General features: G+C 39.3%; 1 protein-coding gene across 1 annotated transcript in view; it reads left to right on the top strand.

Annotated features, from left to right (window-relative positions):
• The window catches only part of LOC121298305 (collagen alpha-3(IX) chain-like), a 27,990-nt gene extending 1,865 nt beyond the window's left edge, over positions 1-26,125 (top strand). Inside the window, exons 2-32 of the mRNA XM_041225358.1 lie at positions 86-154; positions 2,269-2,304; positions 3,183-3,254; positions 4,192-4,245; positions 6,338-6,373; positions 6,770-6,793; positions 7,077-7,130; positions 7,529-7,582; positions 9,525-9,566; positions 11,027-11,083; positions 11,498-11,551; positions 11,665-11,718; positions 12,172-12,225; positions 12,649-12,702; positions 13,256-13,309; positions 13,779-13,832; positions 14,194-14,247; positions 14,381-14,434; positions 15,853-15,897; positions 16,042-16,095; positions 17,152-17,205; positions 18,736-18,789; positions 19,131-19,202; positions 20,490-20,525; positions 21,049-21,093; positions 21,541-21,573; positions 23,058-23,204; positions 23,745-23,799; positions 24,258-24,440; positions 24,675-24,752; positions 24,931-26,125. Coding sequence (XP_041081292.1) covers positions 86-154; positions 2,269-2,304; positions 3,183-3,254; positions 4,192-4,245; positions 6,338-6,373; positions 6,770-6,793; positions 7,077-7,130; positions 7,529-7,582; positions 9,525-9,566; positions 11,027-11,083; positions 11,498-11,551; positions 11,665-11,718; positions 12,172-12,225; positions 12,649-12,702; positions 13,256-13,309; positions 13,779-13,832; positions 14,194-14,247; positions 14,381-14,434; positions 15,853-15,897; positions 16,042-16,095; positions 17,152-17,205; positions 18,736-18,789; positions 19,131-19,202; positions 20,490-20,525; positions 21,049-21,093; positions 21,541-21,573; positions 23,058-23,204; positions 23,745-23,799; positions 24,258-24,440; positions 24,675-24,752; positions 24,931-25,115 — 1,971 coding nt within the window. The 3' untranslated portion in view covers positions 25,116-26,125. The remainder of the gene's footprint in view (positions 1-85; positions 155-2,268; positions 2,305-3,182; positions 3,255-4,191; positions 4,246-6,337; positions 6,374-6,769; positions 6,794-7,076; positions 7,131-7,528; positions 7,583-9,524; positions 9,567-11,026; positions 11,084-11,497; positions 11,552-11,664; positions 11,719-12,171; positions 12,226-12,648; positions 12,703-13,255; positions 13,310-13,778; positions 13,833-14,193; positions 14,248-14,380; positions 14,435-15,852; positions 15,898-16,041; positions 16,096-17,151; positions 17,206-18,735; positions 18,790-19,130; positions 19,203-20,489; positions 20,526-21,048; positions 21,094-21,540; positions 21,574-23,057; positions 23,205-23,744; positions 23,800-24,257; positions 24,441-24,674; positions 24,753-24,930) is intronic.
• The last annotated feature ends 76 nt before the right edge of the window (positions 26,126-26,201 follow it).

Genomic DNA, 26,201 nt, shown 5'->3' with positions numbered 1-26,201 from the left:
TAGATTGATTCAGTTCTAATCAGAATATCCCGATCGATGTGAAGCACGTCACTGATTGTATCGGTTCTGTATTTATCTGCCACAGGCACCCGGCCCTCGAGGACCCGTCGGCCTGCCAGGACCACCGGGACCCCCGGGGAAGGATGGCATTGATGTGAGTGTTCAGTGTGTGAGAGAGAAGGAGCGCGTCACTGGCTCGGCTTGAGAAGGAGGAGGGGGGTGGAGAGACGAGGGTACTAGCGTATTTATTATTACTATAGCGGTTACTAGTCCCGACTCCTCAGTGCTTCTGTTTCATTATGGATATTATTAGTACTGTTACCTAATTACAAAATATAAAAAGCACAGTTCGCATATTACCTAGTATTGTATTATTATTATTATTATTATTATTATTATTATTATTATTATTATTATTTATTATTATTATTATTATTTAATTAGTCATTGGCATGTGACCTAGTATTTCCTTCCTGTACTTTTATCCATAATTTCTGCATCTCGGCTTATTGCTGAATCCTTATCTCATAGCCCTCACAAAGCCTCAGTGGTAATAATACACATATAGAATATAGAGCTTATACTGTTATATCAACTGACTGGCCAATAAAAGGGTGCTATGCAAATAGAGTCCAGCTTCCACTTCCAAGCCTCATTTTGTGTCACCTGTATTAGTTCAACATCTGTATATTCTTTTAGGCGTACAGACAAAATATATCATACAGTACAATGCAATGCAATCTGATCCAATACAATCCAATACAATGCAATAAAATATAAGATTGCTTTATATAGTGCCTTTCATATTGGAATTATATTGTGTTAATGTATAGAACTGTGAAATATACTGGACAAGGCAGTTGCTGCTTTTCATATGTTTATGGATATTGTTTATTATGGACGGTTGTGTCTTCTTCAGGCTATACAAATCTATTTACATCTATGTATCTATTTAATAAGGTGTCACAAATAATCATATTGATTTTGATATGTTTTGGGGTACTTGCATTATGATACCATCACCCGTATGTGCTGCATTACAGGACTGGGACAGGACTGTTAATATGTAGCATCATCCTTTGCAATGCTGTCCCGGAGGGGGGACACATATACAGTGCATCATTAACAGCAGGCTGTTATAGTAAAGTAGAAGGACTCTTTTATCAGAATGTGTTAAACACGTGGTATTTCAGCTCTAAAATGTAAAAATCACTATACACATTTCAACTTGCATTTTTTATATCCAATAACTAATTATCACAGAAAAAAATGGTTTACCAAATTATTATTATTATTATTATTATTATTATTATTATTATTATTATTATTATTATTATTATTATTATTGTATTGCAAAGGACAGTAGAATCATTTTGGTCAATTTCATATTTGCTTAAACATTTAGTTTGGAATGAAAGGTCAAGTAACCATTGCACAGTAGGGAGACTCATCAGGCTGTCTGAGAGTATTATTGCAACATGACCTCCACAGAAGTTATTTGTCTTTGTTTTTTAAATAAGTCGGGAAATCTGCTCCCATTCTCGATCCATTAGGCAACTGAGCAGTTTGTCACAGGCTGTTGCTTAGGCACTGCCCAGGAAAATGGGTGACAAGTTACGAACCAATGCCCGCCTGCACCAGAAAGGAATATCCACTAGAAACTGTCTTCAGGGCATTAGATGATTCAAGGGCATTTGCCAAGCACTCCCACCTTTCACTTCCTGAGTTCTACACCTCTCCAACATCAACCCACCCTGACTATAATCCAACCCCAACCCTAATCTTAACCAACCCCAGCCCTAAAACCTAACCCTATCCAGATCCCTGACCCTAACCCTAACCTGTTAGCATCATCTGATGCCCTGAAGACAGTGTTTCTAGTGGATCATCTGCTGCCCGACCCACACACACTATATTGAAACCCAAAAGTCTGTTCAGACAATCAGCATGGAGAGTCGTATATGCAAATAGCATAAGGCAGTATTTAAGACCCCACCCTCCGCTAGCACTCCGAATTCCTGAGTTTTGGCCTGGCTGTTTGTCTTGACTCAGTAGATCATTGTGTTAGAGGGTATACTCCCCCCTACTGATCTGCCCCATTAGAACAAGTGGATGAAACTAAAATATCTGCTGTCTAGTCAAATGCCTGTCCTGTTGTAACAATTGCATTTTCAATTCTAAATACAGTGCAGGTAACACTTACAGTCAAGACTATTGCATTGCTCTTTCTAATTTATTTATTCATTCATTTATTTGCTTCTTTTACAGGGAAAACCTGGTCCTCCTGGTCTCCCTGGCCCAGCAGTAAGTATTTTAAAAAGTGTTCACTTAAAAGATAGGTTTTCCAGTGTAACCTGTTGTGTTTCTGGATTGACATTGACCTAGCTGTTGTTTAGGGTCAGGGTTCAGAACTCCTTTGCTTCCATAGAGGCTGTCAACCCCTAGAAATGCTCTGTTATCATTTTCTTCTGATCTCAAAATACTCAAAATCAAACCAAACAGACTCCCGACAGGATCACTTGTTGATAATTTATGGGTTTGTTATTGATGCTAGACAAATTGTTGGCATCTAAATGTTTTCCGTGTAGATTTTCAAGACTAAAGCAGTTCTAATATCAGTATTTTAAAACAAATTTAAAAACCCATGACTTTATTGCTTTGAATAGGGCCCTGTGTCGTAAACACCACCAGCAGCAAGGTTTGTCATATTTTAGCGCTTGCATGTTGACCTTACCAAAATGTCTGCCAGGAATGCTGCTTTTCCCCTGGCAGCCATTGTGGTGTGGTCCAATTAAAATGCAAATGCAAACAATCAGAAGCTTGTGTGATTATTTTGAAGGGTTGTTGCCCCATGTTTTAAAAATAAAATCTCTTAATTTGTATTAATTTGTATCTTACGATTTTATGGGGTGTGTGGACAAACTACAGTGAAAAAAGCAGACGCTGCTGTTTAGCAACCTTGTGTGTGTTCAAGTTTGGAATACTTTGATTTACCTCCGAGAGGCTGTATCATGATTTTTCTTGTCAGCCCCTAAACCTTTGAAAGCACCCACCTGTTGACTGAGAAAAAAGAAACTATATGTACAGTTGCAAAAATATCAGTCCCTTACAGTATTCTACAAATCAGTAAGATTAGTGATGACTGTACGTGTGAACAGATGTGATTCTGTGATGTGTTTTAGGGACCTAAAGGAAAAGCCAGTACTGCAGGAGGAGCAGGACAGCCTGGGTTACCTGGTCTTCCAGGCGTCGACGTGAGTACTCCACTTTTTTGGGGTTTAATTCTGCTGCTGCTGTCAGTACAGCTGGGTTGCAACTGAGACTTGCAACAAGCACTGTGCATTATCAACAGGCCCTTTAGCATTTGTTAGATATGACAACCAGTATACTATCTGTGTCCTGCATGTGTAGAACATTAATTTGTCCATCGGATGGCCCTGTATGCTATGCAAAAAAAAAAAAAAAAAAAAAAAAGATAAAAGATAAATAAAAACATGTTAAAAGGTCAGTGGTTTTAGCTACAATTCTAATATTTTGTCATGTAGCAAATGTGTGTTTGGTTTTAAAAAAAAAAAAAAACTAAAACATTACTGAACACATCTTTCGACACTAGGGGATTGCTAAAAATAAATTTTAATCAAACCATTCAGCTCCATTTGTATCTTAATAACCTTAAAAACAGGTGTTATGTGTAAACACTTGAGTAATGGGGAGTGGCATGACTGGGAGCAATCCTAATGTATTCTTTTAAGAGAGCTCCCTGTCAAGCTATGTGTTTCTATAGACCAGTGAACCCATGGTGCACCAGATAGAGGTTTTCATATTTATTAAAGCAGCACTGTGTGTCGCCAGTCTTTAATATGAAGATATATTCTCCACTTTCTTTGTGCATGAAAATCGTTGCAGATGTCAACATGTTCAACCTGAACAGACATGTGCATCACAAAGAAATACAGCTAGGCTATAGGAATTCAACATCCCAATTATACATCTAATGATGGAGGTTATAGTTTAAATATATTCTAAAGATAAACAAATCCCTACATTTATTAAGGATTCATGTACATGATCCATTCCAGAATATGTGACTGCTGAAGTTATTAAAACATAATCGAATGTGTTTGCTGTAAACTTCAGAGGTGTTTCTTTTCCTCCAGATGGTTGATGTCTGCTCTCTCTCTCTCTCTGTAGGGTTTAACAGGCCAGGATGGCATTGCAGGTAAAGACGGACCCCCTGGACCCAGGGTAAGTACTTTCACATAAAGCTAGAGCCATCATTAACAGACAAGCCCATCACCATGACCTGCATCCATTGTATACACAGGAAGAACTGACATGCAGACAGGTGAGCAGATTCCTCCAATTACCCCCAGGTTCTGACAGGCAACTAGAAGGAATGTCCCAACCAAGTTGCACAATTAAATAAACTTTTTGAAGCTTTAAATTCCATAATCAGTGGATTAGCAGTTCCCCAGATAAATGTACAAATGTTAGTGTGACACACATGCAGGTTGTCAGACTGATAGACAGGCAGTCTCCATACACCCCCATATTGTGAGAAGTAATTATCCACAAGGAATCCACGGAAGTTACTAATGGTGATATAAATGCATTTGAAAGGTAATTTATTGCTGTAATGTATCATAGATGAGTGTTTGAAACAAACCCGCTATTAGATTTTAAAGCCCTGGGGCAATCTATGAGGTTTATAACTATAGATATTAACATTAATAAGTTTCTCTTCTTAAAAATTATGCTTTGCAAAAAAAATAGATAAGTCTGTCTTGTGAATGGAGTTACAACACAGGAACTTGTATAACATTTATTTGACATGTTTAATTAAGAAGGTTGTGACAAAAGAATGGTTAGCAGTCAGAGAACTCCTTCACCACATGTTAGGTGCTGGTATGTTTGTGCAGGACTATCAGGACGGATTTGTCAAGCTGCCGTTAGCTCTTAGCTGGATTCTTTTTTAATGAGGGCCACTTTCAATTGCATTTGCCTTCATAAAGTGAAGGGCTTCTTAAGCCTGTCTGGAATGTGCAGGCTTACTGCTAAAGTCTGGAAATCTCACAGTTTTAACACTTTTGCTTTAAGACAGATGTTCATTCCACAATGCAAACGCCTTCTCTTATTATCGTTACTTTAGAATTGTTTTTTTGTATAGGTAAGAATTGAATGGAACAAAACTTTTTCTGAACTGCACTGTACCGTGATCCCTTGTTATTTCAGGTTTCTAGTCATGGCTGCTAGACCATGTTGACACGATGCATGTACATGGACTATACTACTGTATGTAAGGGCCATTGGGAATTTTGGTTGATTCCATTCTCTGTCCGCTGAAGGTAGTTTAACAAGTGTGCATTTGATTTGTGGTGATATTGTAATACGGCCAGTAGATGGATATAGAGAGCCCTGTTCACAAAATTATAAGGGTTTTAAGGGATGTTTTTAAGGCCTGTTTTAATGACTGAGGTTAACAGTCCTTTGAAAACTGCAAATAACTCTCTAAACTTCATTGTAGCAGTTTTAAAAAGTTGTGTGAATTGCAAAACTGATTTAAGTAATCATAATGGGCTTTACAAAAAAAATCCTTAATATAACATTCTTTCAAACTGTCCTTAAAGTTTTGTGCATTTTTTTAACCCTTTCTTTTCTGGATACCTGTTATACAACTGTACAAACAGAGACGAGATTAAAACAATTACCCTTTTATCATAAAATACCACCTATACCAAAGTAGGGTTAACCCTTACTGTATTCTAATAATACAGATAGGTACAATGTATTTCTCCTGGGAAATTCAAGTTGTTTAAAACATGAAATGAGGAAAGATTGTTAAGAAACAATCTGTTTTCACTATTTTAAAAGGGCTGTTCCACACCGAAATCATTTTTATTGTTGATCTAAACTATTAAGATCTGCCACTGTTCAAATCCTTAAACTAGACCCCAGTGTCTTTCCAGTGCCTTTTCTTTGAACTCTTGGGTCATTCTTTAAAAGGAGCACTGATGACCCGATACATGGGTGTTAACACATTGAGGAATTTCTCATGAGCCCCCCCCCCCCCCCCCCTCCCCCCCCCCCCCCCCCCCCCCCCCCGAGAAAAAACAACAAGCTTTTGTTGTACAGAGCCCTGCAGTTCGCTGTCACTATCACTGCTGCCGTGCTGTCCACACCAGAGCGGTTTTCACAAGCAAATGAAAGAGGACCATGTGGACTGAGTGATCCATTTCAGTGACACCAATAATAACCTGTGTACCCTTCACCTTTATTAGTAGCTTTTATTTGTATTTACTTATTGGTACTAATGCTGTGCTCTCTGTTTCTTTCAAAGGGAGAAGAAGGACCTGCAGGGCCCGGAGGACCACCTGTAAGCATTATTATTATTATTATTATTATTATTATTATTATTATTATTAGTAGTAGTAGTAGTAGTAGTAGTAGTAGTAGTAGTAGTAGTACTAGTAGTAGTAGTTATAGTAGTAGTATTGTATTATTGTATCATTGTGTGGGTCACATTATAGCTGTCATTAACTACCGAATTTGCTTTTCACTTAAAAATCTGTTGTCCTCTGTTGGACACATCTGTTTGGAGTTGATTGGTTCTAAGGTTTAATTTGGTTTAAATGTCCAGTGAAGGATAGCACACATGTGTCTAGGACGGAACTCGCTGTCAACAAACACATGCCTGAAGCACTCCGGTACTTAATGTCAGAGTGTATAAAAAACGAAATCGGAATTAAAGCTGACATTTCCTTTTTGACAGGGAAGGGGGAGACCAGGACCTCCAGTGAGTTGTTTTTGTTTCTTGGGTTTTTTTTTGCATGCCAGCAGTTGAATTTATTTTCAGGTCTATACGATGTTATGATTCTGTATTTGTTTTTTTTGCTGATTCTCTAAACTTATGCTATTGAGAATTGAGCCAGTAATTCTATGGCGGTAACCATGCCCTGATCTTTGACCTGCATCTATTTTAGTGTCATTAAAATGTGTAAACAAAAACAATGAACCGGTCTCTACATTCTACAAAAAAAGCGTTCAATTATGTATTTACTTATTTATTAACTCTTTAGGGTCCAGCTGGGGCAAGTGGACTTCCAGGCGGGTTGGGGCCACAGGGGCCCACGGTGAGTTCTGTTTAAACAGTTCAATATTATATATATATATATATAATTATATATATATATATATATATAGATATATATATATTTATATATATATTATATATATATATATATATATATCTTGAATATTGAAATCACATAAGACGTATAACGGTGTACGTAGAGGACATGTAAAACATTTTTATTTTTTGTAAAACAAATGTTTGTTACGTCATTCTAGTAGATCATCAAAATATATTAGTCACTGATTTATTTAGGTAATACGAATACAGTAGACCCCCCCCCCCCCCCCCCCCCCCCCCCACCCCCCCACCCCCATTATAGTTATATGAAAACTGGAGACATCACATGCATTCAGAGGGCTATGATCACAGCAACTGATCCTTCTTTTTTTCTTGCAGGGACCTGAAGGACCTCCTGGCCTTTCTGGCCCCCCTGGCCCTCCTGGACCTCCAGTAAGTTTTATTACATTTTAAAAAGTTTTTGCATTATAAAGATGTAGAACATGTTCACTTCTCACTAAGAACTGGCCACGCAATCAACTCACTGCACCTCAAACACAGGTTCATTTGCAAGCAGAGCAGCAGTGGATGTACAGTCCGGTATACCTCAAGTCTAAAACACCTGTGTAGCAGCCGGTAACATAAGTGAGAACAGGCAGGCAGACTTCTTACCAGCAGCCAGAGTGAGAAAGACAGAGAGCGCCCCAAGCTGGGGATTAATTAAATAACACTGGAAAGAGAAATGAAGTGGGAAGAACGTTGGCCTGTTCCCCAAAACAGAATGGGGAGACCAGTCATGGGTGTTACAAAATCCAAGATAAAGAGTAGATACAGAACTTCACCATGAGATAAGTGCCATGTGACAGTGAAAGTCCACGCACTGGTTACTCACAACACAGACTACAGTGTTACAAAGGCTTAGTATATACCATACACCAATGCCACCTGCTGGACATTTAAAAGGTTGCAGAAAAAAAAAAATTACTCAAACAACAAACCACATACCAGAGTGCACCAAAACAGTCACGCGATCCAGCTTATTTACTGTGCAATAAAACTATACCTTTTAATAATAACATCAATTAAGTCACAGCAATACTTGTGGTTTGCAAAGGCAGCTCCTAAGATATCTCCCAACTACTGTTGAACCATTCCCTGTGTCTCCTATTAACCTGAAACCATGCAGGCAAAGCTATTTAAGGGTTTCCTGTTACTATAGGATATTACTTTCACAAAGTGTCACATTCTGTCATAACAAAGAATCGGAGATAAGCATAGCACATTGAACTCAAGATAAAGATTATAGTATCACTAAAGGAATTTATTAGTCCTTTATTACATCTCATGTTGGTAGTGGACATACCTTGGAAAGAGGAGAGCTTAGACACTCATCACAAAGTAATACCTGCAGATAAACAGCAGTGAAAGATTAGTACACAGACCACATGCAGCACTGTCTCTGCAGGCCAAGCGGTATTTTATTATCTTTATCCATTTCAATGTATTTGCAGGCATTTATACTTGGATAATATCTACCAGGCACTGCTGAGTTTTTGCAGGAAAACAACTGCTGGCATATGAAAGTGGCTGCATATTAATTACATTGCAAATACACAGCCTGTCTAAAAACAGTCAAATCACAAAACAAATGTTGAATTCATTAACAAATATAGATATAATTGTTTAATAACCACACAGCCATAGGCATGAGTTCTTTGTTATCTGTATAATTAAGTGTAATTGAGAGTCACTTAACTTAAAATCACACAGAATCACCATATTATCTAAAGTGTTACACCAGATTTCATTAACATTTTAAGTTTTATAATTTAACTCATTTGTGTGTGTTTGCAGATGAGGACCGATTTACCAAAATAAATTCATATCCAGTTAAGTTGTGACTGCCAAGTTACTGGGGACAGTATGTTAGATTGGATCATTACCATAGAAACCAATTAGCTGATGTATCTTAATGAGATCAGCAAGCTGTTCCCTGCAACTCGTCCACAAAACTAGCAATACTCTCTGAGTTATTTTCCTTCAAGGAAATCTGTTATACTTGCACTTCCTGGATCCTCCCACCTCAGCACTGTGTTGGGTCGAAGCATCTTACGGGCTGCAAAGCCTGTCAGTCCTTAGGGGAAGGAGCTGGTTGGTTGCTAACAGGAAAGGTGGCTCTGAAAGGGACAGTTTCACTCTCCAGGTGAAATAACCATGAAGAAGGTTCCATAGTATCAAGTTTTAAACGAAAAGACAGGTTTGATTAAGCATAGATATCTGTCACAGCTGGGATGGAAGGACTGGTAAAGTATGCCTGAGAAAGGTTGTTGTGCTGTGCCACTGCACAGGGATCTCCATGGCTCTGGAGGTGCTGATCTATCTTCTGTGCTTTTAGGGCCTCCCTGGAGCTTTTCCTGATGGCAGCGGAGATGCTCTGGTAAGCATTTATTATTATTGTGCAAAATGGAAGTGTAAAACCTTCACAGTAGTGTAATGCATTTATTTATTTAATTTATTTTATATTTGGGGGGGTCTACAAACATTACATCATGTGGGAAGGTAATCTTTCTGGTCTAATGGGATTACAATCACTGAAAAGCAATGATGGCATTGCATTTGAGTAAACTAGACTGTAACTTTGTCTTCCTATGCATTAAGCAGGCAGCATAGTTCCAGAGTTAATAAACAGCAACACTTTTGTTAATAGTAGTTCTTAGTTTTTTATGATCCAGTATAAGAAATAATTGTACACAGTTTGAGCAGACAGAATCCAAACTGTGCCAGGTGACCTTCTAGTGCAGGACAGGGGCCCAACTTCCACTAAAGGGAAGGTGTCAGTATACAGGAATAGGGGTCATTTCTGTAAACTACAAAACATGGAAACGTTACCAGTGAAAGCGTTTCATTTTTAAATGCCCTTATAAAAGTTTTCCATAGTAAAAGCATTGGAAAGTGTAATAAAGCATAGCGAAAGCATGGTAAAGCCCAGACAGGTAACATACAGTAAAGCATATTAAAAACCTTGGCAAACCATGGTAAACTATGGTAAACGCATTGTGTAACACTATGGAGAAGCTCTCTCATCAAGTATGGACCCATGCTTACTTTCCTGGATAGACAGAGGTGTCTGTTCAGTTGATCTAAACCAGCAGTGTCCAAAGCTGTGTCTTCAATTCCTGGTCTTTGTTCCAACCCTGTTCTGAATCTTTTTATTGAACCACTTAAACCTGCATGCCAACCCTGAAGTAGTTCATTGTGTACCTATTAAACCTGGAGTGGAATGGCCTTCCAGGACCGGGACTGGAAACCCATGATTTTAGCAGTGATGGTTGGTACTACCACCATAATTTAAAGCAATAGAAAAAAAGGAATGTATATTTCCATACAGAAATGACCAATGAGACGCATGCAGTGTTAAATGTTTGATTTTCATAGCTCTGGTGCACATGTATAATGTCTCAGCAGCAGTAATTCGACCCACTGCTGTTTAGATCAATGGAATAGACACCTGAGTCCCCGGCAATGCTGAACTCCAGCAAGCAAACTCTGTACAGTCCTTCTTAACTGGGCCCCCTAAACAGGTCAACTAAGGCCCCTAGCACAGAATGCATTGTGGGACTGCCGGTACCTGCAGACCGGCTGAGGAGAGTTACGTCCGAGGAGAGCTGCATCTAAGGAGAGCTGCTCTATAGTGTTCCATCTTTCAAGAAGTTTCAAAGTTAGGAAAGTTAGGGAACGTCACCCTGAACATTCTCAAGGTGTTTGTTTCTTTATGTTTTAAATAAACTGGTGCTACATTAGCTGTGCAGCTAATGCTTAGGGATTTGTATTTTGCTTGATAACCCGTAAGGACAGCGATTCTATTTCTTGACTTTATTGTGTGGTCTCTTTCTGCAGTGCCCTGCTATCTGTCCTCCAGGCCCCTCTGGACTTCCAGGGATGCCAGGATTTAAGGTAATGAACAGGCTGCTTGCTTTCCTTCATATTGACATCAGATCATTTACAAAACTTAGAAACACATTTTAAAAAATAAGGATCCTGGAATGGAGCTGAGTGAATTGGTTGACAAAGCCTCGGGGTTATTAATTCCCCTGAAAATGCCCTAGTGTGAGGTTGTTTTTTGTAAACCATATCATTTCTTTTAAATCTTCTTTTTTTTTTTTTATTCATAGCAAGTGTATTTTTCAAGGATTTTAAAGATTCCTTAAAATCTTAACTAAATCTTTAGAAAGAAGACTACAGAACCTCGTTAAAAAAATAATCCACCCCAATCAGACAGGATTTATTAAAGGTCGATCCTCCACAGTAAATATAACACATCTAATGGCTTATGTTTCTAAGTTCACATGTACCTCCTTTGTGTTACAGGGTCACACAGGTCACAAAGGTGACAAAGGAGAACTTGGAAAGGATGGATCAAAGGTAAAGATAACAACACTGCAGTCAATGGAGTTGATAAGCTTAAGTGAGGGTGGGTGTGTCGTTTTGTACAGGGCAGTATCAAGGCTCAGTACTCCTGATTTCTTTCATTACAGGGCGACCCAGGTCCCCCAGGTCCACCTGGCATCCCAGGAACTGTTGGCTTGCAGGTTTGTTTGTCCTTTTTCATTTTGATTGCAGCTCTTGCAGAGCCAAAATGCTTCAATGACCCCCACAGAAGCACGAAGAACCAGCAAACTGAGAGATTCCAGTGATTCTGAATCTCTGTCAAATGATGAGCGAGGCAAGGATAAGTGTTATGTCAAACTCGCAATTTCTGTTTCAATCAGAGAGTGGCATTGCTGTAATGTGTCGGATAAACCCCTTCTATTTAGTCTAGTTTAAGTTGCACTAGTGGATGTGCTGTCTTTTGAATGAGTCTGACTGTCTCCTGGCAATAAAGATGTTGGCGCTCAATGTTTGAGAGTGGCAGGTGTGTAAACTCTTATGCGATGGTGGGGATGGTGGGCATCCTTAGAAAATAAAATCTGTGCTGTGTTTTTACAGATAAACTGAAATATGTGGCAAATTAGTTGAAGTAATGTTTGTTTGTTATTCTTTAGGGGTCTCGAGGGTTAAGAGGACTGATGGGCCCAATGGGTGCAGTCGGCGACCGGGTAAGTAAACCTTGACTGTAAACTCAAAGGAATATGCATCTGTCGTTTGCAATGGTTTTTTTTTATAATATTGAAGGGCCACCTGTCTCTAGCAGGGGTGTCCTGTTAGATAATAAATTACTTCATGGTCTGGAAGCAGGTGGAAATGGTTCAATTAAACAGTTTAGAACAGGGTTGGAACAAAGAGCAGGACTGGACGGCCCAGCTTTGACCAAACCTGGTCTATAGTGATGATTCCCGTGTGTTTTCTCCTTTTTATTTGATCGCCAGTTGATAAAGACCTGTTTGATACAGTATTGTTTTTTTTATTGATTTTCTGTGAAATGTATTGTTGCTATTGTTATATATTAGGACAGTGTTACAGTCAGTGTGCAGTAGGGTTTGCTTCCTGTTAATAAGACAGGTATTGTGTCTTTCATTCAGGGTCGCCCTGGTTTCCGTGGTAATCCTGGCAATGCTGGAGTCATTGGGACAACAGTAAGTGTGTTTTTATAAACAGTGTCAAAACAGTGGGCAAAGAAAAGGAAGAGGTTTTTAACTGTAACCCGGCCTCACCCCAGAATAGCTATGAAAAGATGAATAAAGAAGGAACGAAATAGAATTAGTGAGGTCTAAGTCTGGTGCCTGGGCTTTGGAATGGACTGGGTGTAGTGATGCAAGGGTCACAATATAATGTGCGTCAATTTTCTTTTTTTTTTAAGGAAAGCCCTTGTAAATGTTTTAAAAATCATAACAAGTACAAAACGAAAATTGAGGTCCAGATAAACTTTTTTTTATCACCTTAAGACACTTTCTCAGCGCTTTTCTGGCGTGCACACAACACCTGCCCACCTGCCCATTTTCTCAGTCTCAAGCGGTTTCTGTGTTTATGTAGAGAGAAAGTCAGGAATAAGGCCCTGTTGGATGGATTGCTTTTGGCAGAGTGGTGCTGCTATGGTGAGGTGCTGTATACCCTACAGCAGTACCCTGGGATGTACTGTATTCTATGGTGATCCCCATCATTCCATTGTTTTCTTTTTAACAATTCCAGGGTGATGCAGGAGAGAAAGGACCAGAAGGATATAAAGGCCCAAAGGGTGATATTGTGAGTAAAATGATCGTGGGGAACATCTTCTGAAGTCACAAATCATCTGACTCTGATCAAAACAAAATGAAAGTTCAAATATTTAAAGTCATTTAAAAGTCAACAAAAAGTACATATCATCAGTTTCATCACAATTTCAGTAAAGACCACATTGTTAAAAATAATAATTCACATAAAAGAGCAAATAAATATGTTGTCTTACACACCTGAAAACACCAAGCCAGAGTGACGTGTTCTCTTGCAGTCTGGGGCATTTTACCTGTTTATTTTAAGATGTTAACTTATAAACACTATAATATAGTAATACAAAAACAAGAATTATAATATCTTATTATTCAGCAATATTGTAGTTGAATAATATTTACTCCCCTATCAGAGTTAGTACCCACTTCCTAGTACTGTCATTATGGATGGAATGCCACTCTAATAGTCACACAGTCATTCACACTGTGCTTTTTTTATTTTCCAGGGAAAGCCTGGAGCGAAGGGAATGCCAGGAAGAGCTGGAAGTAAAGGAGAGCCTGTGAGTTGCAACAGGAACGATGCCTGTCACTGTACGGCTGTTTAGTCGGTAGTAGTGTGAATACGCAATCATTATGGTTGTCCCCTATGTGAGTAACAATGGGCTTCGTAGTGATATTTTTTTAACAGGCTGTTCACAGATCTTGAAATCAAAAAGATGTTACCAGCTATTAAATAAACCCAATGGCAAAAAACCCTGTCCTCTACATGCTAGAACACGTGGCGACGTGTGTCTTGGGTGTAGACGTTCAACCTCATGGCTCGCCTGAGTGGAGAGAAGAGGGGTAACTCCGTATCTCCCAGTAGCACAATGACAATCCGATAGACAGCATGTTCATCTTAGTTTGTTCTTTACTTTGAAGGGTATTCCTGGACGGGATGGAAAAGACGGGACACCAGGCACTGACGGAGGCAAGGTTGGTAACTTTTTTTCAAACAAATAGACAGGAATATGATTTCCTGATCATGTGTGCATTATATATGAATACACATGGATTGATGTAAGCGTGTTCTGGTTTTATTAGTAACAGTGTTTCTCTCCGTCACCAGGGGGATTCTGGACGCTCAGGTGTCCCTGGGGAAAGGGGACCCAATGGCCTTCCTGTAAGTGTGTCTGGTAGAGTTCACTGATGTAAAGGGCAGATACAGAGATTGGGAACATTAGAACTATGGGTTGGGTCCTGGATAAAATGTTTTATGATTCCATCAGGTGCAGCAGGATTTTTCTTCAGGATATAAGATTTCAAAGGAACAGTGAGACAATACTGGACTCATTTAGAACACTTCAGTCATGTAATATCCAACTTCATTTTTCCTCTTCTTGTTAACCTATGAAAAAGATATGCATCTTCTCTTTTCCCTCTTCTGTAACAGCATTATATATTTCCACTTCCTGTCACATGACTGTATTACTATCTCAATTACCGCCATTTTGGTGCTTCCATAATCTAATCTAATATAAACAGCGATGTGTAACTCTGTGAATACCAATGGTGTCACGCAAATCCTTTCTGTAAACCTCCATAACACAGAGCCAAAACTTATCAACTTTCAAAAGTAAGGTTATATACAGTATTTGAAATTAAGTGATACTGAAGTACACTGGGGCGGGGGGGCTTTTACTGGGAGCACTTGTGGAATTGGTGTCAAGAAAGGGGTTCTGATCAGCTGGCATGATTATTGAGATACAATCATTAATGTGGCAATCCAGTTGAAACGACCTCTGTGAATCTAATGCTTGATTAAGGCTGGTGCTCATGTGCTGGAACACAGACACACAGACCTGACCTGAAGAACAGGCTTGTACGTGCCAGATGAATGGTAATGGTGCATCATCCAATGGAAATACAACACAGATTAAAGAGTGACAGATATAATGGCAAAATAACAAGCTTCTTCTTCAGCAAATGACACTGCACTCTGCAACTGTGGAATAATTGATGTCAACCAATTGGAATTCATTGGATTTCCCACCCATGGACACATATGTTCAAGACTGGCAGGATTACAGCACAAGCACTTTTGTGAAGTGGTTCCTTCAAGACATCAATGGTTTACCGGACTAGGAAAGAGCATCAACAGGCCTCTCACATGGACCCCACAGTGTCCAGATTGACAGTGCTTAACAGCCTTGTTGGGATGAACTGGAGCAATGGTTCCGGGATTCACAGCTGACCCCAGGGTGTTTCCTAGGCAAGAAGATACCACAAAGCAGCATTCCAAAAACGGGTTGATTTTGTGTTCAGACCATTGTAATGCAAATGGTTGCCCTAAAACCTATTGACTACACTGAACCCAAACAAGTGTTCCTATATTTTAAAATCCAACCCATTTATTTAGTCAAAATACATGATAAATAAAGCTGCACGTTTTAGGTTATGTAGTCCTAGTTAGGTCTGTGAAGAAGGTTAGCCAAAACATTGCTTCTACTTCGCTTAGTATAGCTTTACTGCACAGTGGATAATTGGCTACTGAAGATGCTGTACAACCTCTATATAATCTTCATTTTCTTTTTATTTCAGGGGTTACAAGGAAAGGCTGGATCCAAAGGCTCTAAAGGAGAGAGTGTAAGTAACACAAAGGGTGTGTCTCTTTAATCATCTTTGAAACGTCTTAGATCAGTTGTTGTGGCATGGAATGAACCGTAATTTGTGCTCAGCGTGGTTTGGTTTTATTTGAACTGTTATCTGGTTTTGTGTTCTTTTATTTAGGGTGATCAAGGAGTGACGGGAGACACTGGTCCATCTGGAGAGCCAGGTATTCCTGTATGTATCTGACCACTAGCACTTCATAGTCATAGGGGCTGGGGATAGCCATTGAGGGACTTGATCAGAATAACTGACCAAGTGAAATGTAGTCTCTCTGAGGTTAGTGGCGAGATCTCTAAAAGAACCATGATAAATGTGTGTGCTGTTAGTGGGAGAGGACACTGACCACTGCAAAGGGAAGCTCAGGGTTCAAAAACCGTAGTACTGTGCATCCATCTACCAAACTCCACATGGTGCCTGGGAACGTTGGAAAGGGCATTGGCGTTAACTGCCAGTGTTTCATGAGAAATCCACTTAACAAACACCATACCCACCTAATGAACATCATATCTACGTAAAACAAAACATAAATGGGGCTCCAAAGTAGCACATCCAGTAAAAGCGCTCCACACGGATGTGCCCTATAGCCTGGAGATCGCAAGTTGAAATTCAGGCTATGTCACTGCCGACTGTGACCCGGAGTTCCTAGGGGTGGTGTACAATTGGTCGAGCACCACCCAGGGGGAGGGAGGACTAGGTCGACCAGCCTGTCCTCAGCTCACACGCGCCAGCGACTCCTGTGGTCTGGCCGGGTGCCTGCAAGCTTGCCTGTGTGCTGCCCAGGGCTGCGTTGTCCTCCGACGCTGTAGCTCTGAAGTGGCTGCATGGTTAGTCTGCAGTGTGTAAAGAAGCAGTCGGCCAACAGCACAAGCTTCGGAGGACAACATGTGTTCATCTTCGCCGCTCACAAGTCAGCGAAGGGGTGGTAGCAGTAAAAAAAAAACTAACAAACAAAAAAAAAACATAAATACTGTGATACAAACCTACTAAGGTTGTGGCTGTTTTTTTGTTATTCCAGTAGTGGTGTGGTTATCTCAACGTTATCTCCTGATCAAGGTTTTTAAATAGCTCCTATGATATGTGTTCTTGAGTGATTTCATTTCTGAATGGTCGTGGGTATATATCATAAAACACACTAGCATCTTGGGATCTAGTAAAAATAATTTCTGGAAGCATTGTTACTGGACTCTTTATTCAAATGACTCATTTGGTTATTTGTTTGTCTTTATTCAGGGAGAAATAGGTATTCCTGGAGAAAGGGGTGAGGCTGGACCTAGAGGAATAGCAGTAAGTAAGCACATCAGAGCTCCATAATAGCATGTTACCTGTTCATAGGGACAGTATCTGACATCTGTGTGGTCGAGAGGTCAGAGCAGAGATCAGACACTACTGACTCTCCAAATGGGACCTAGAGAGTGTAGCCCACTAGTGAGATCTGCCAGCTTGGAGCCCTGCCTTCAAATCCCATCTCCACTCTAGAGGATACGGGTGAGAGATGGTTACTGGGTGCCAGTTGTTTGGTAAACCAGATCCACTTTTGTGAACCAGCATTTCAGGCAACATTTTATTTTTGTTTCAAATGTACTGTTACAGAAAGAAAATACTGTAACAGGTTCCATCGTGGAAGTTTCTGATTACCTTGTAATGTGTAGCTGTATGGTGTAAAGTGAAGCTGTTACCTGAAAAAAATACACTTTAGTCAATATAAGGTCCCCAGTGGGTGAGTCATGCAAGCAGGGTTCGAATCCTGTTGGCGCCGAGTTAGCGATCTTGGCTGGGGGCACACTGGGAGAGCTGCATTGGCACCTGTGCAGCTGCTGGTCTGGGCGAAAGTTGGCTGAAGATTGTTCACCACACTTCAGTGACCCTTCAGTTAGTGAACCCCACCAATCCAGCTGGAGACCTCCGAAATTACATGGAAATTTGAGAAACTGTAACATGATTCGGAAACATTGCCAGTTTGTTTAGCACAATCCAAGATGGTCTGTTGATTGTTGAGGCTTTACAAATATCAGGATGCAAAACTTGTGACAGATAGTTGAGATGAGAAGTAATTCAGCAAGGAATGTGGAAATGCTCCGTTCCACTGTGTTTTCAGTGGCTCTACTTACAGTTGAGTCATTGTCCAGAGTCCAGGGGGAATGCCAGGACATTTAAGATCTTCCATCGGCTATGGGGATTCCAGGAATGGTTAGACTGACTGTTAACTGAACCCTGCATGGAAATCGAATAAAACACTGCGCCACGTTGGGACCACTCTCCAAAGTGGATTTTATAAAACCTGACACATATAATGTGAATCATCAAATAGATAGATTTGAAAATGGGGATCTCTCTGCTGTTGGGATTACAGATCCTCTTTTCCTGTGATATGGAGACAGTATAGCCGAGGCAGCCTGTCCTCAAGCTGAGTGACTGAGTCCAATCAATTCAAGCTGACTTTTTATCATTAAAACCAGCATCTTATAACAATGAAAGCACTTGTCATACACAGCAATAGCTGTATTTCGAGGTTGCGTCGAGTGTACATGGAGACTGTGTTTCAACTCTGTAGACATCTTTCAATTAAAGTACCCAGAAAAAATTATTTTGCTGCATGGCAAGAGAAGCGAACCTGCCCAATCCCTTCATGTGTATGTATTATTAGTATCTGTACCTCTAGAAATAATCTGTTTCCATGACAGCACATTGGTCTCCTGTTGCTAATGCATACCTTGGTCTTGTGTGCACAGCATGGCAGGGTTACGCGAGTGATGGCATTGTTTTTGTTCAGGAGTTCTGCTCTTCACTGGATTGTGCTGTGTGTTTTTTCCTCAGGGTGGGATCGGCGCTCAAGGAGACCTCGGACCTCCTGGTGTGAAGGGTTTCCAGGTCGGTCAAGCTTTGTTTGTGACACACTGAATTTTAGAGCAGGGTTTTTACTGTCCCATTAAACAGACCTAGCAGATACAGATGCTGTCAAAAACATATAATTCCAACACAAGGTGGTGATATACCAGCATTATTATCCCCTTTACAAACCACAAGGTAAACACTAACACCTGACAAGGGAGGTAAAGAGGGTTGGCTTAAAGCAGCCGTGAAAATAATTTCATTTAGATGAAACTTTCACAAAGTCTAACAGCTTTTAATGGCGTGATTCATAAACAGGATTGCTAATAATATATTAATATATCTGATACAGTTCTAGATTGTTTTCTATGTGTTTTCAGGGAATTAAAGGTGGACTTGGGGACCCAGGTTTGCCTGGACCGACTGGAATCCGAGGAGATTTTGGTGAGAGGGTGAGTCAGACACTGCACTTTCTATTAACCCTGCGCTCCCCTCCCATACAGAAAACACTACAGCATTGACACAAGCCTGTCAGAAAGTACAGCGATCTCTCTATCATCTTCATTTCAATATATATATATATATATATATATATATATATATATATATATATATATATATATATATAAACAGAAACAGTTATTTGTTGTCTTGTGCCTCCTTCCATGTCTTACAAGTTTTATCGTTGGATTCTGATTGGCCAGTTGGATGTTATAGCTATCGTTAAACAATCAGCTGAATATGACCTGGAAGGAGGTAATATTGGTTCAAATAATCAATGTTGTGTTCGGCTGGGACGTAGGCCAGAGGCACACCAGCACTCTAGTTTGCTTGCGCTTTTTTAAAATCCTATTAAAAACTCATTTTGTTGCTCGTATTTTGCTTAAATAAGCTGTTTACCTTCTCACAGGGCAGTCGAGGTCAATGGTACACGATGTCTGGAGCTCCCCCTGCTGCCTAAATTAATTGATTGAAAAATGTATTGTCATTCAAGGACAAAATGTTAAATGTTCATAAGTAACAACGACATCATTACAAAAACATTTTGAACCCTCTTCTAAGTATTGAGACAGATTTGCGACGCAATAGAACAGTTTAAATTTTTGGTTAGGAATACAACACAATTTTTTTTTTTTTTTTTAATTTAATTGGTATGAGCCATTATTGTCCGCAAGACCTGAAACGACCCTATATAAGGAAAACTTGCGTGATTAAAAGGTCTTTTTTTAGCTCATCTTATAAAGAGCCCTGGGATGCTTGTAAATATGAACTATGCATTGGTATGGTAGAGTACAACCTATCCATTAAACAAAAATATCCAAGAATAAAAGGGTCTGCTTAGAGAAAATAAAAGATTATTCCTATACATTGTGAAAGGGTATTTCTAAGTTCCAGTAATATACATCAGTACGATGAGAAATCTTCTAGCTTATGTAAATAGACCGAACACCACGGAATACCTCGCTGCCTAGCTGCCTTCCTGTACACTGTAAGTTTTTAATGGGGGGAAGGGGGTATCATGGCATGCGCTCTGACTCTGAATGTGAGAACAAAGTGAGTCTTTATATCAGGCTCTCCCTCTCCCTCTCCCTCTCCCTCTCCCTCTCTGAGGGTTTAGTCAGCTGCGCAAAAGAAGCAGCATGGCCTCAGCCCCAAGAAGCCAGTCACATGCTGCTGGGTTCCTGAATGTGATTCTAACAGATCTGTGATTGTTCGTTTTCTCTCTCCCTCTCTTCCAGGGTCCAGTTGGAGCATCAGGCCCCAAAGGTGACATGGTAAGAAAACTTTGAGTTGGTGACCTCACTCACCTTTTGCCAGTTTAACTCCTTTATGACAAGTGGCTAGTTACTCTCTTCTCATGATTTTTTTGGTTTTAAATAACCACTTTGTGGCACAGTGCTTCTGTTCTGATAAAGTGTTGCTGTACTGTAGGTGAAGGGGAAAAGTTCAATCTTAAAATAAAAACAGTGGTTCATTAAGAATGGTGAATACAGGCCTACTGGTTCTGTTCTTGTTCACTGAAACATACCTCTAACTGAGATGTCAGTATTTGTACATTTAGATCCACCCAGAACTCAAAATAGGATTGTCGTAAAACCATTTGGCAATCCTTAATAAAACTGTCCCACAGCCAAATGGCATAGCCAGTTACAATGACCACCAATAAACACGCTCTTCATAATATATCTGATCAATGTACACCCATCAAATATTGAATGATACTGATCTGTTAGGCTAAAAACGTCACATGCTAAGAAGATATATAATATTTATCTCCTGATTTATTACCCCTTTTAGGGTATTGCTGGCAGTGATGGACTCCCGGGAGATAAAGGTGAACCGGTATGTAAAGTAACTTACTGTTATTGTAATTGTTACAAAAAAGTTTACTCTTTAAGCCTTATAGGTGTTAGTAAGCTGATTGTGAACATGGTTTCACCAGCAATTGGCTGTATTCGCGAGTTAGTAAATGTATTGTCGTCCTATGCATTATGAATATGTCATTATTACAGTGGCTTATTAATCCCCTGGTGTTGTGGATCACTGGCTTTTGGAGAAGTATAATATAAGTGTAACTGTTAACATGGCGGACAGTTAACTCAGACTTGGGTTTCAGCAATACAAGGAGTGGTAATATGCATTCACAGCATTTGTAGTTATATTATAGGGTGACGTGTAAGGCTAATTACAAATACAGTGCCAGTGAAATTAATTTTCCGACACAAAATGACTATTTTTCACTTGTTAATATGTTTATCGGTAATCAGCATTTTTGTATTCTTTTCACAGGGTCCTACTGGTCCAGTTGGTCAGAAAGGAGAGGTATGTTTTTATTTAAATTTGTACTGGTCTGTAAACACCTTGTTCGAAAGAAAAGAAAACATGTCTTATGAAACAGTGAAAACTACTTTGGAAATCAGATTTCTAGTATAGTGAAACTATTTGGTATTCCTTAGAAATTATTAGGTACAGACATTGACTTATCTTTAACTTTACTACAATGTTATCACATTTTATAATATAATGTCAGGCGGGAAATGCGTCCCCGTGTACAGTAGGATAGAAAGTATGAACTGTATGCCAAGCAAGCACTGAATGAAGCATTAGTGTCTCCCTGCTGCCCTCTTGTGGTGCAGAGGTAGAAAGCAGAATAGCAATTATTGAAGAAATTACACAAGGCTCCACAGCAAATTCCAGGTTTAACTCGATGAATTGCTGTAATGAATTGGTGTTTCAGCTTTATTAATGTGTGTTCCAAGTCTCAGTGGGAAATAAATTACAATTAATGCTGCAAAGCTGAAGTGCAACCCAATTAAAGTAATTACTTCAAGCACACTGATGTGTCATACTGCTGTGCTTCACATATTTGATTAGAGTTTAAATGATCCTCATTAAAAAGAACAAACACAACTTATTAGGAAAAATGTTTCTTTAAAATATAGGAACGAGAAAAAACACGCTTGATTTTATGAATGCCCTTAAAGCTGTAACACTTTAAAAAATCGTCCGCACCAAAACCAGCCTGTTTGTAACGTTTGTTGTTTTCACGGAGCTCAATAAAAATGAAAGCCCGATTTTAGACTAAATATTATAATTGTAAAAATGTTATATTTGATAGCTGTGTGAACTACAATCCATAGTTCATTACAAATAATATGTTGAAGTCATGTTCAGGGACATATGCATGAGTGGTTAAACAAGCATGCACACACTGCCGAATGTGTTTTGGTCACTTTTAGATCTCTCTGGGGGTGTTCCGTCTTCTGTACACTGAGGCGATTGACACTCGCAAAAGTCTTTAACACGGCAAAAAGATAGGCTCAATGTTGTTCTCAAATGAGCTAACACATAAATACTTTAGGGGTAAAAAAAATATTCTCAATGTAGTGTGTGTGGGTGTTCAGATGAGTCAGCATCGTCATTCTCCGGTTCATACCACTTGATTTCTGATGTTTGTACTCCTGCGCAGATCAAGTGAATACGATTCTCCGTCAAATACACAAGTCTGTGTGTTAGCAAACCACTGTAGTCACTACAGAAATTGAGAATTGAGAACCAAATTAATATTGGCCGTCAACCAGGACTGGAATACGGTTGTGGCTGTTAACATAAAGAAAAGTAACATTTTGTGATTCCTTCAAAAGAAAACACAGCTTACTTTTTAAATACTTGTAAATGCTTTTTGATTAGTGTTATATAAAGTGCTTTATTTAAATGAAATCAGTTAGCCACCACTATCCATTTCCATAGTTCCACCAGCATTGATACACTTGTCTAGTTTCTGATTTTGTTTTGTCATTTTACAGTCTGGGAAACTTGGCGAGTTGGGACCAAAAGGCTTTACCGGCCCTCAGGGGTCTATTGGAGCAAGAGGGGCCCCTGGCAAACCCGGCGTCATGGGCTTCCAGGGCGAGCAAGGTCTTAGCGGCATTGCAGGGAAAACTGGGGTTCCTGTGAGTAAACAACCCGAAACATCTCTATACCAGGGGGCTAGCACTCCCTTCTTTGAAGGGAGTCTCCCTTATTCTGATATGCATGGATGGGGGTGGTAGGAATGTTTTAAATGGAAAAAGAGCAACTATGTCCAATTAGAGATCGCTGACAAGATACTGTGTGAAACAAACGATAAAATTTCATCAGTATACCAGTATCTTACATTATAGAAACAATGCATGTTGCAGTTAGTGTGATGCAACTGTTTTTATTCTGCATCAAAATCTAGTAATAAAACTGGTAAATCATGGCATCTTCAGCTCAGTGAACACACAGAGATACAGGTTAGTAAACCACTTTTATTTATATCCCCGAAGCTGTATATATGGGTGTATTAAGGAGCATGGATTGGAATATCGACAAATGTCAGTAAATGGTTTTGTATGAAAACAAGCTTTTAGATACCTAAATAAGTAGCATAACAATTATTAGTTTCTAGCAAAGTAATAATAATAATAATAATAATAATAATAATAACAATAATCCTTTTTCCTTTCTAGGGCAAAGTGGCAAGTGAACAGCACATCAGGGAGTTATGTGGCGAAATGGTCAATGGTGAGAATGAATGCAATGTTTCTCAGTATTTTATACACTAGTGTTTCGTTTAAACTGCTTACCAATGGCTGCATGAACATCACGAGCCACAAAGGTACAGCATAGATGTTCTGATAATTCTCATTTGCCCATTTCTTCTTTGGTATGTGAAACAAAACTGCAGTATTGCGTATATTACATTTCATGTCACTTCTGCAACATTGCTGTGCATGTGAAAGTCTGTGTGACAATTTCCAATAATACTGACTGTACTTAATAATAGCTTTATTAACCTATTGGTCATGGGCAATCCAAGGTAATCTGTGCTAAAAGAAAAAAGATAAAGCAATCGACATTGAATGACACACATTTCTTGAAAGTTTTGACAATATAAAAGCAGGTAACCTCTGGGTTACATTGTTACTACATATAAATGTCTGGTATAAATTCCAATGCCTTTGTTTTCCATTCAATTTCAGATCAGATTGCCCAGTTGGCTGCTAACTTAAGGAGACCACTGGCTCCTGGCATGGTGGGTCGCCCGGGTCCTGCTGGGCCCCCAGGACAGACTGGCGTTACTGGTTCAATAGGGCATCCCGGATCCCGCGGACCCCCAGGATATAGAGGACCTCCAGGGGAGCTGGGAGACCCTGGCCCCAGAGGTAAGAAAGATAGGGGCAGGAGGGAAGTGGTACAACTCTATAGAAATAGCACAGGAGGTATCTTCCAATAATCAGGTTTATCCAGGCTTACTGCACATAGCAAACAATGAATAAGTAAACACACAGTAAAGCATGGTGAATTGAAATTACTGTATAAATGTATCCTATTACAAGTTCCATGGGAAATGCTGATTTGTTTCTACCCCCCCCCCCCCCCCCCCCCCAACACACAAGGTGACCTTGGTAACAAAGGAGACAAAGGATATATTGGCAAAGGTATTGATGGACCTGACGGAGACCAAGGGCCTCAAGGTAGGTGGAAAGCAACAAATAATGTTTTATTTATCTGTAGATATAAAAAAAAAATCTTTGCACTGTTATAATGGTCTGAACTAAAAAAATTAATAAAATAAATAAGTATGGTGTGCAGGGTGTCAGTGAGATAGTCCTGTCTGTCCCAGTTGTAAACCATGTTTTCTTGTGCTCAAAGGGGTTCCTGGTGTAGCTGGAGTTAGTAAAGATGGTCGTGATGGTGCTTATGGTGACCCAGGCTTGCCTGGCGAGCCTGGAAGAGTCGGCTCAACCGGGGCGCAGGGAACACCTGGAATCTGTGATACATCAGCCTGCCAGGGACCTGTCGCAGCTGGGAAATCAACCAACCCCAAAAATCATTAAACTGGGGGAAATCAGACAGAAAAAGGAGGGAAGTGACTATTTAATAACAAAAGACAGTGGGAAGAAAGGAAGAATTTAAGGCTCCTCCACAAGGCAAGTGGAGAGAAGTGAAAATATTAAGAGCAGATGAACAACATTTCAGGTCGCTTAGCCACCAAATAAGTCACCTATGAATTCTCTACTGAAAAGGTGCTAAAAAGACAATTCTTAAGGGCTTTTTTTTTGTTTACAATATTTTTCAAGCTTTTGTATATTTTTTGGTGTAATAAACTACCATCCCTCTCATGAAACGGAAGCCCTGCTACCTTCAATTCTCTCTGAACGTCTTCGCAATAGTATTAGACCTTGCATTTGGTGTTACCTGTTTGTGGAATCCTCATCTCTTCTTAGGATTTGTGAAAGCTTACCTCAAAAAAGAATCCCAAAAAACTAATTTGTAATACTAATTCCATACAGAGCTTTAACTCTGTGAAGGGGCTTTGTGTGTGTGTGTGTGTGTGTATATATATATATATATATATATACATATATATATATATATATATATATATATATATATATATATATATATATATATATATATATAAAGAAGGTACAAGTATTTTGTATAGTTCCTAAGTGTATCTAAAATAACATCACTTTCTAGACACTGTGACCGTTTTTTTTTTTCAACAACCTGATGTTTTTATTTTTCATTTATTTGTTTAATACTGCAACAAATCTCCCTTTTAAACGTGTAAAGAAATAAAAACATTAAAAATGTCTGTGTGGATGCTGCAACAAATTTTACTATTCATTTTTTTATGTGTTAATTTGTTTAATCTTCCTTTAGTGTTATTCATCTAGGCAAATTAAACTCCACATCCATGAGGTAATGGTTCTGTAACTATTAAATATACATGATTTTAAATAGTATTTATTATCTGTGGGTGACTGTATGTACAGTAAAGCTCTATAGCATCATATGTTGTAAGAAATAATGAATAAAGCCACTTTTCAGTAAAACATTACTCTGTTCTAAACATCACTAAAAGTCAATGAATGTGCAAGTCATAAGTGGAATTTCCAGTGTAACACTTACGCTTA

Source organism: Polyodon spathula, chromosome 23 (genome assembly GCF_017654505.1).
Source record: "Polyodon spathula isolate WHYD16114869_AA chromosome 23, ASM1765450v1, whole genome shotgun sequence".
Lineage (NCBI taxonomy): Eukaryota > Metazoa > Chordata > Actinopteri > Acipenseriformes > Polyodontidae > Polyodon > Polyodon spathula.
The sequence above is the reverse complement of the archived record's forward strand: the minus strand, read 5'-3'. Positions and strand labels throughout refer to the sequence as shown.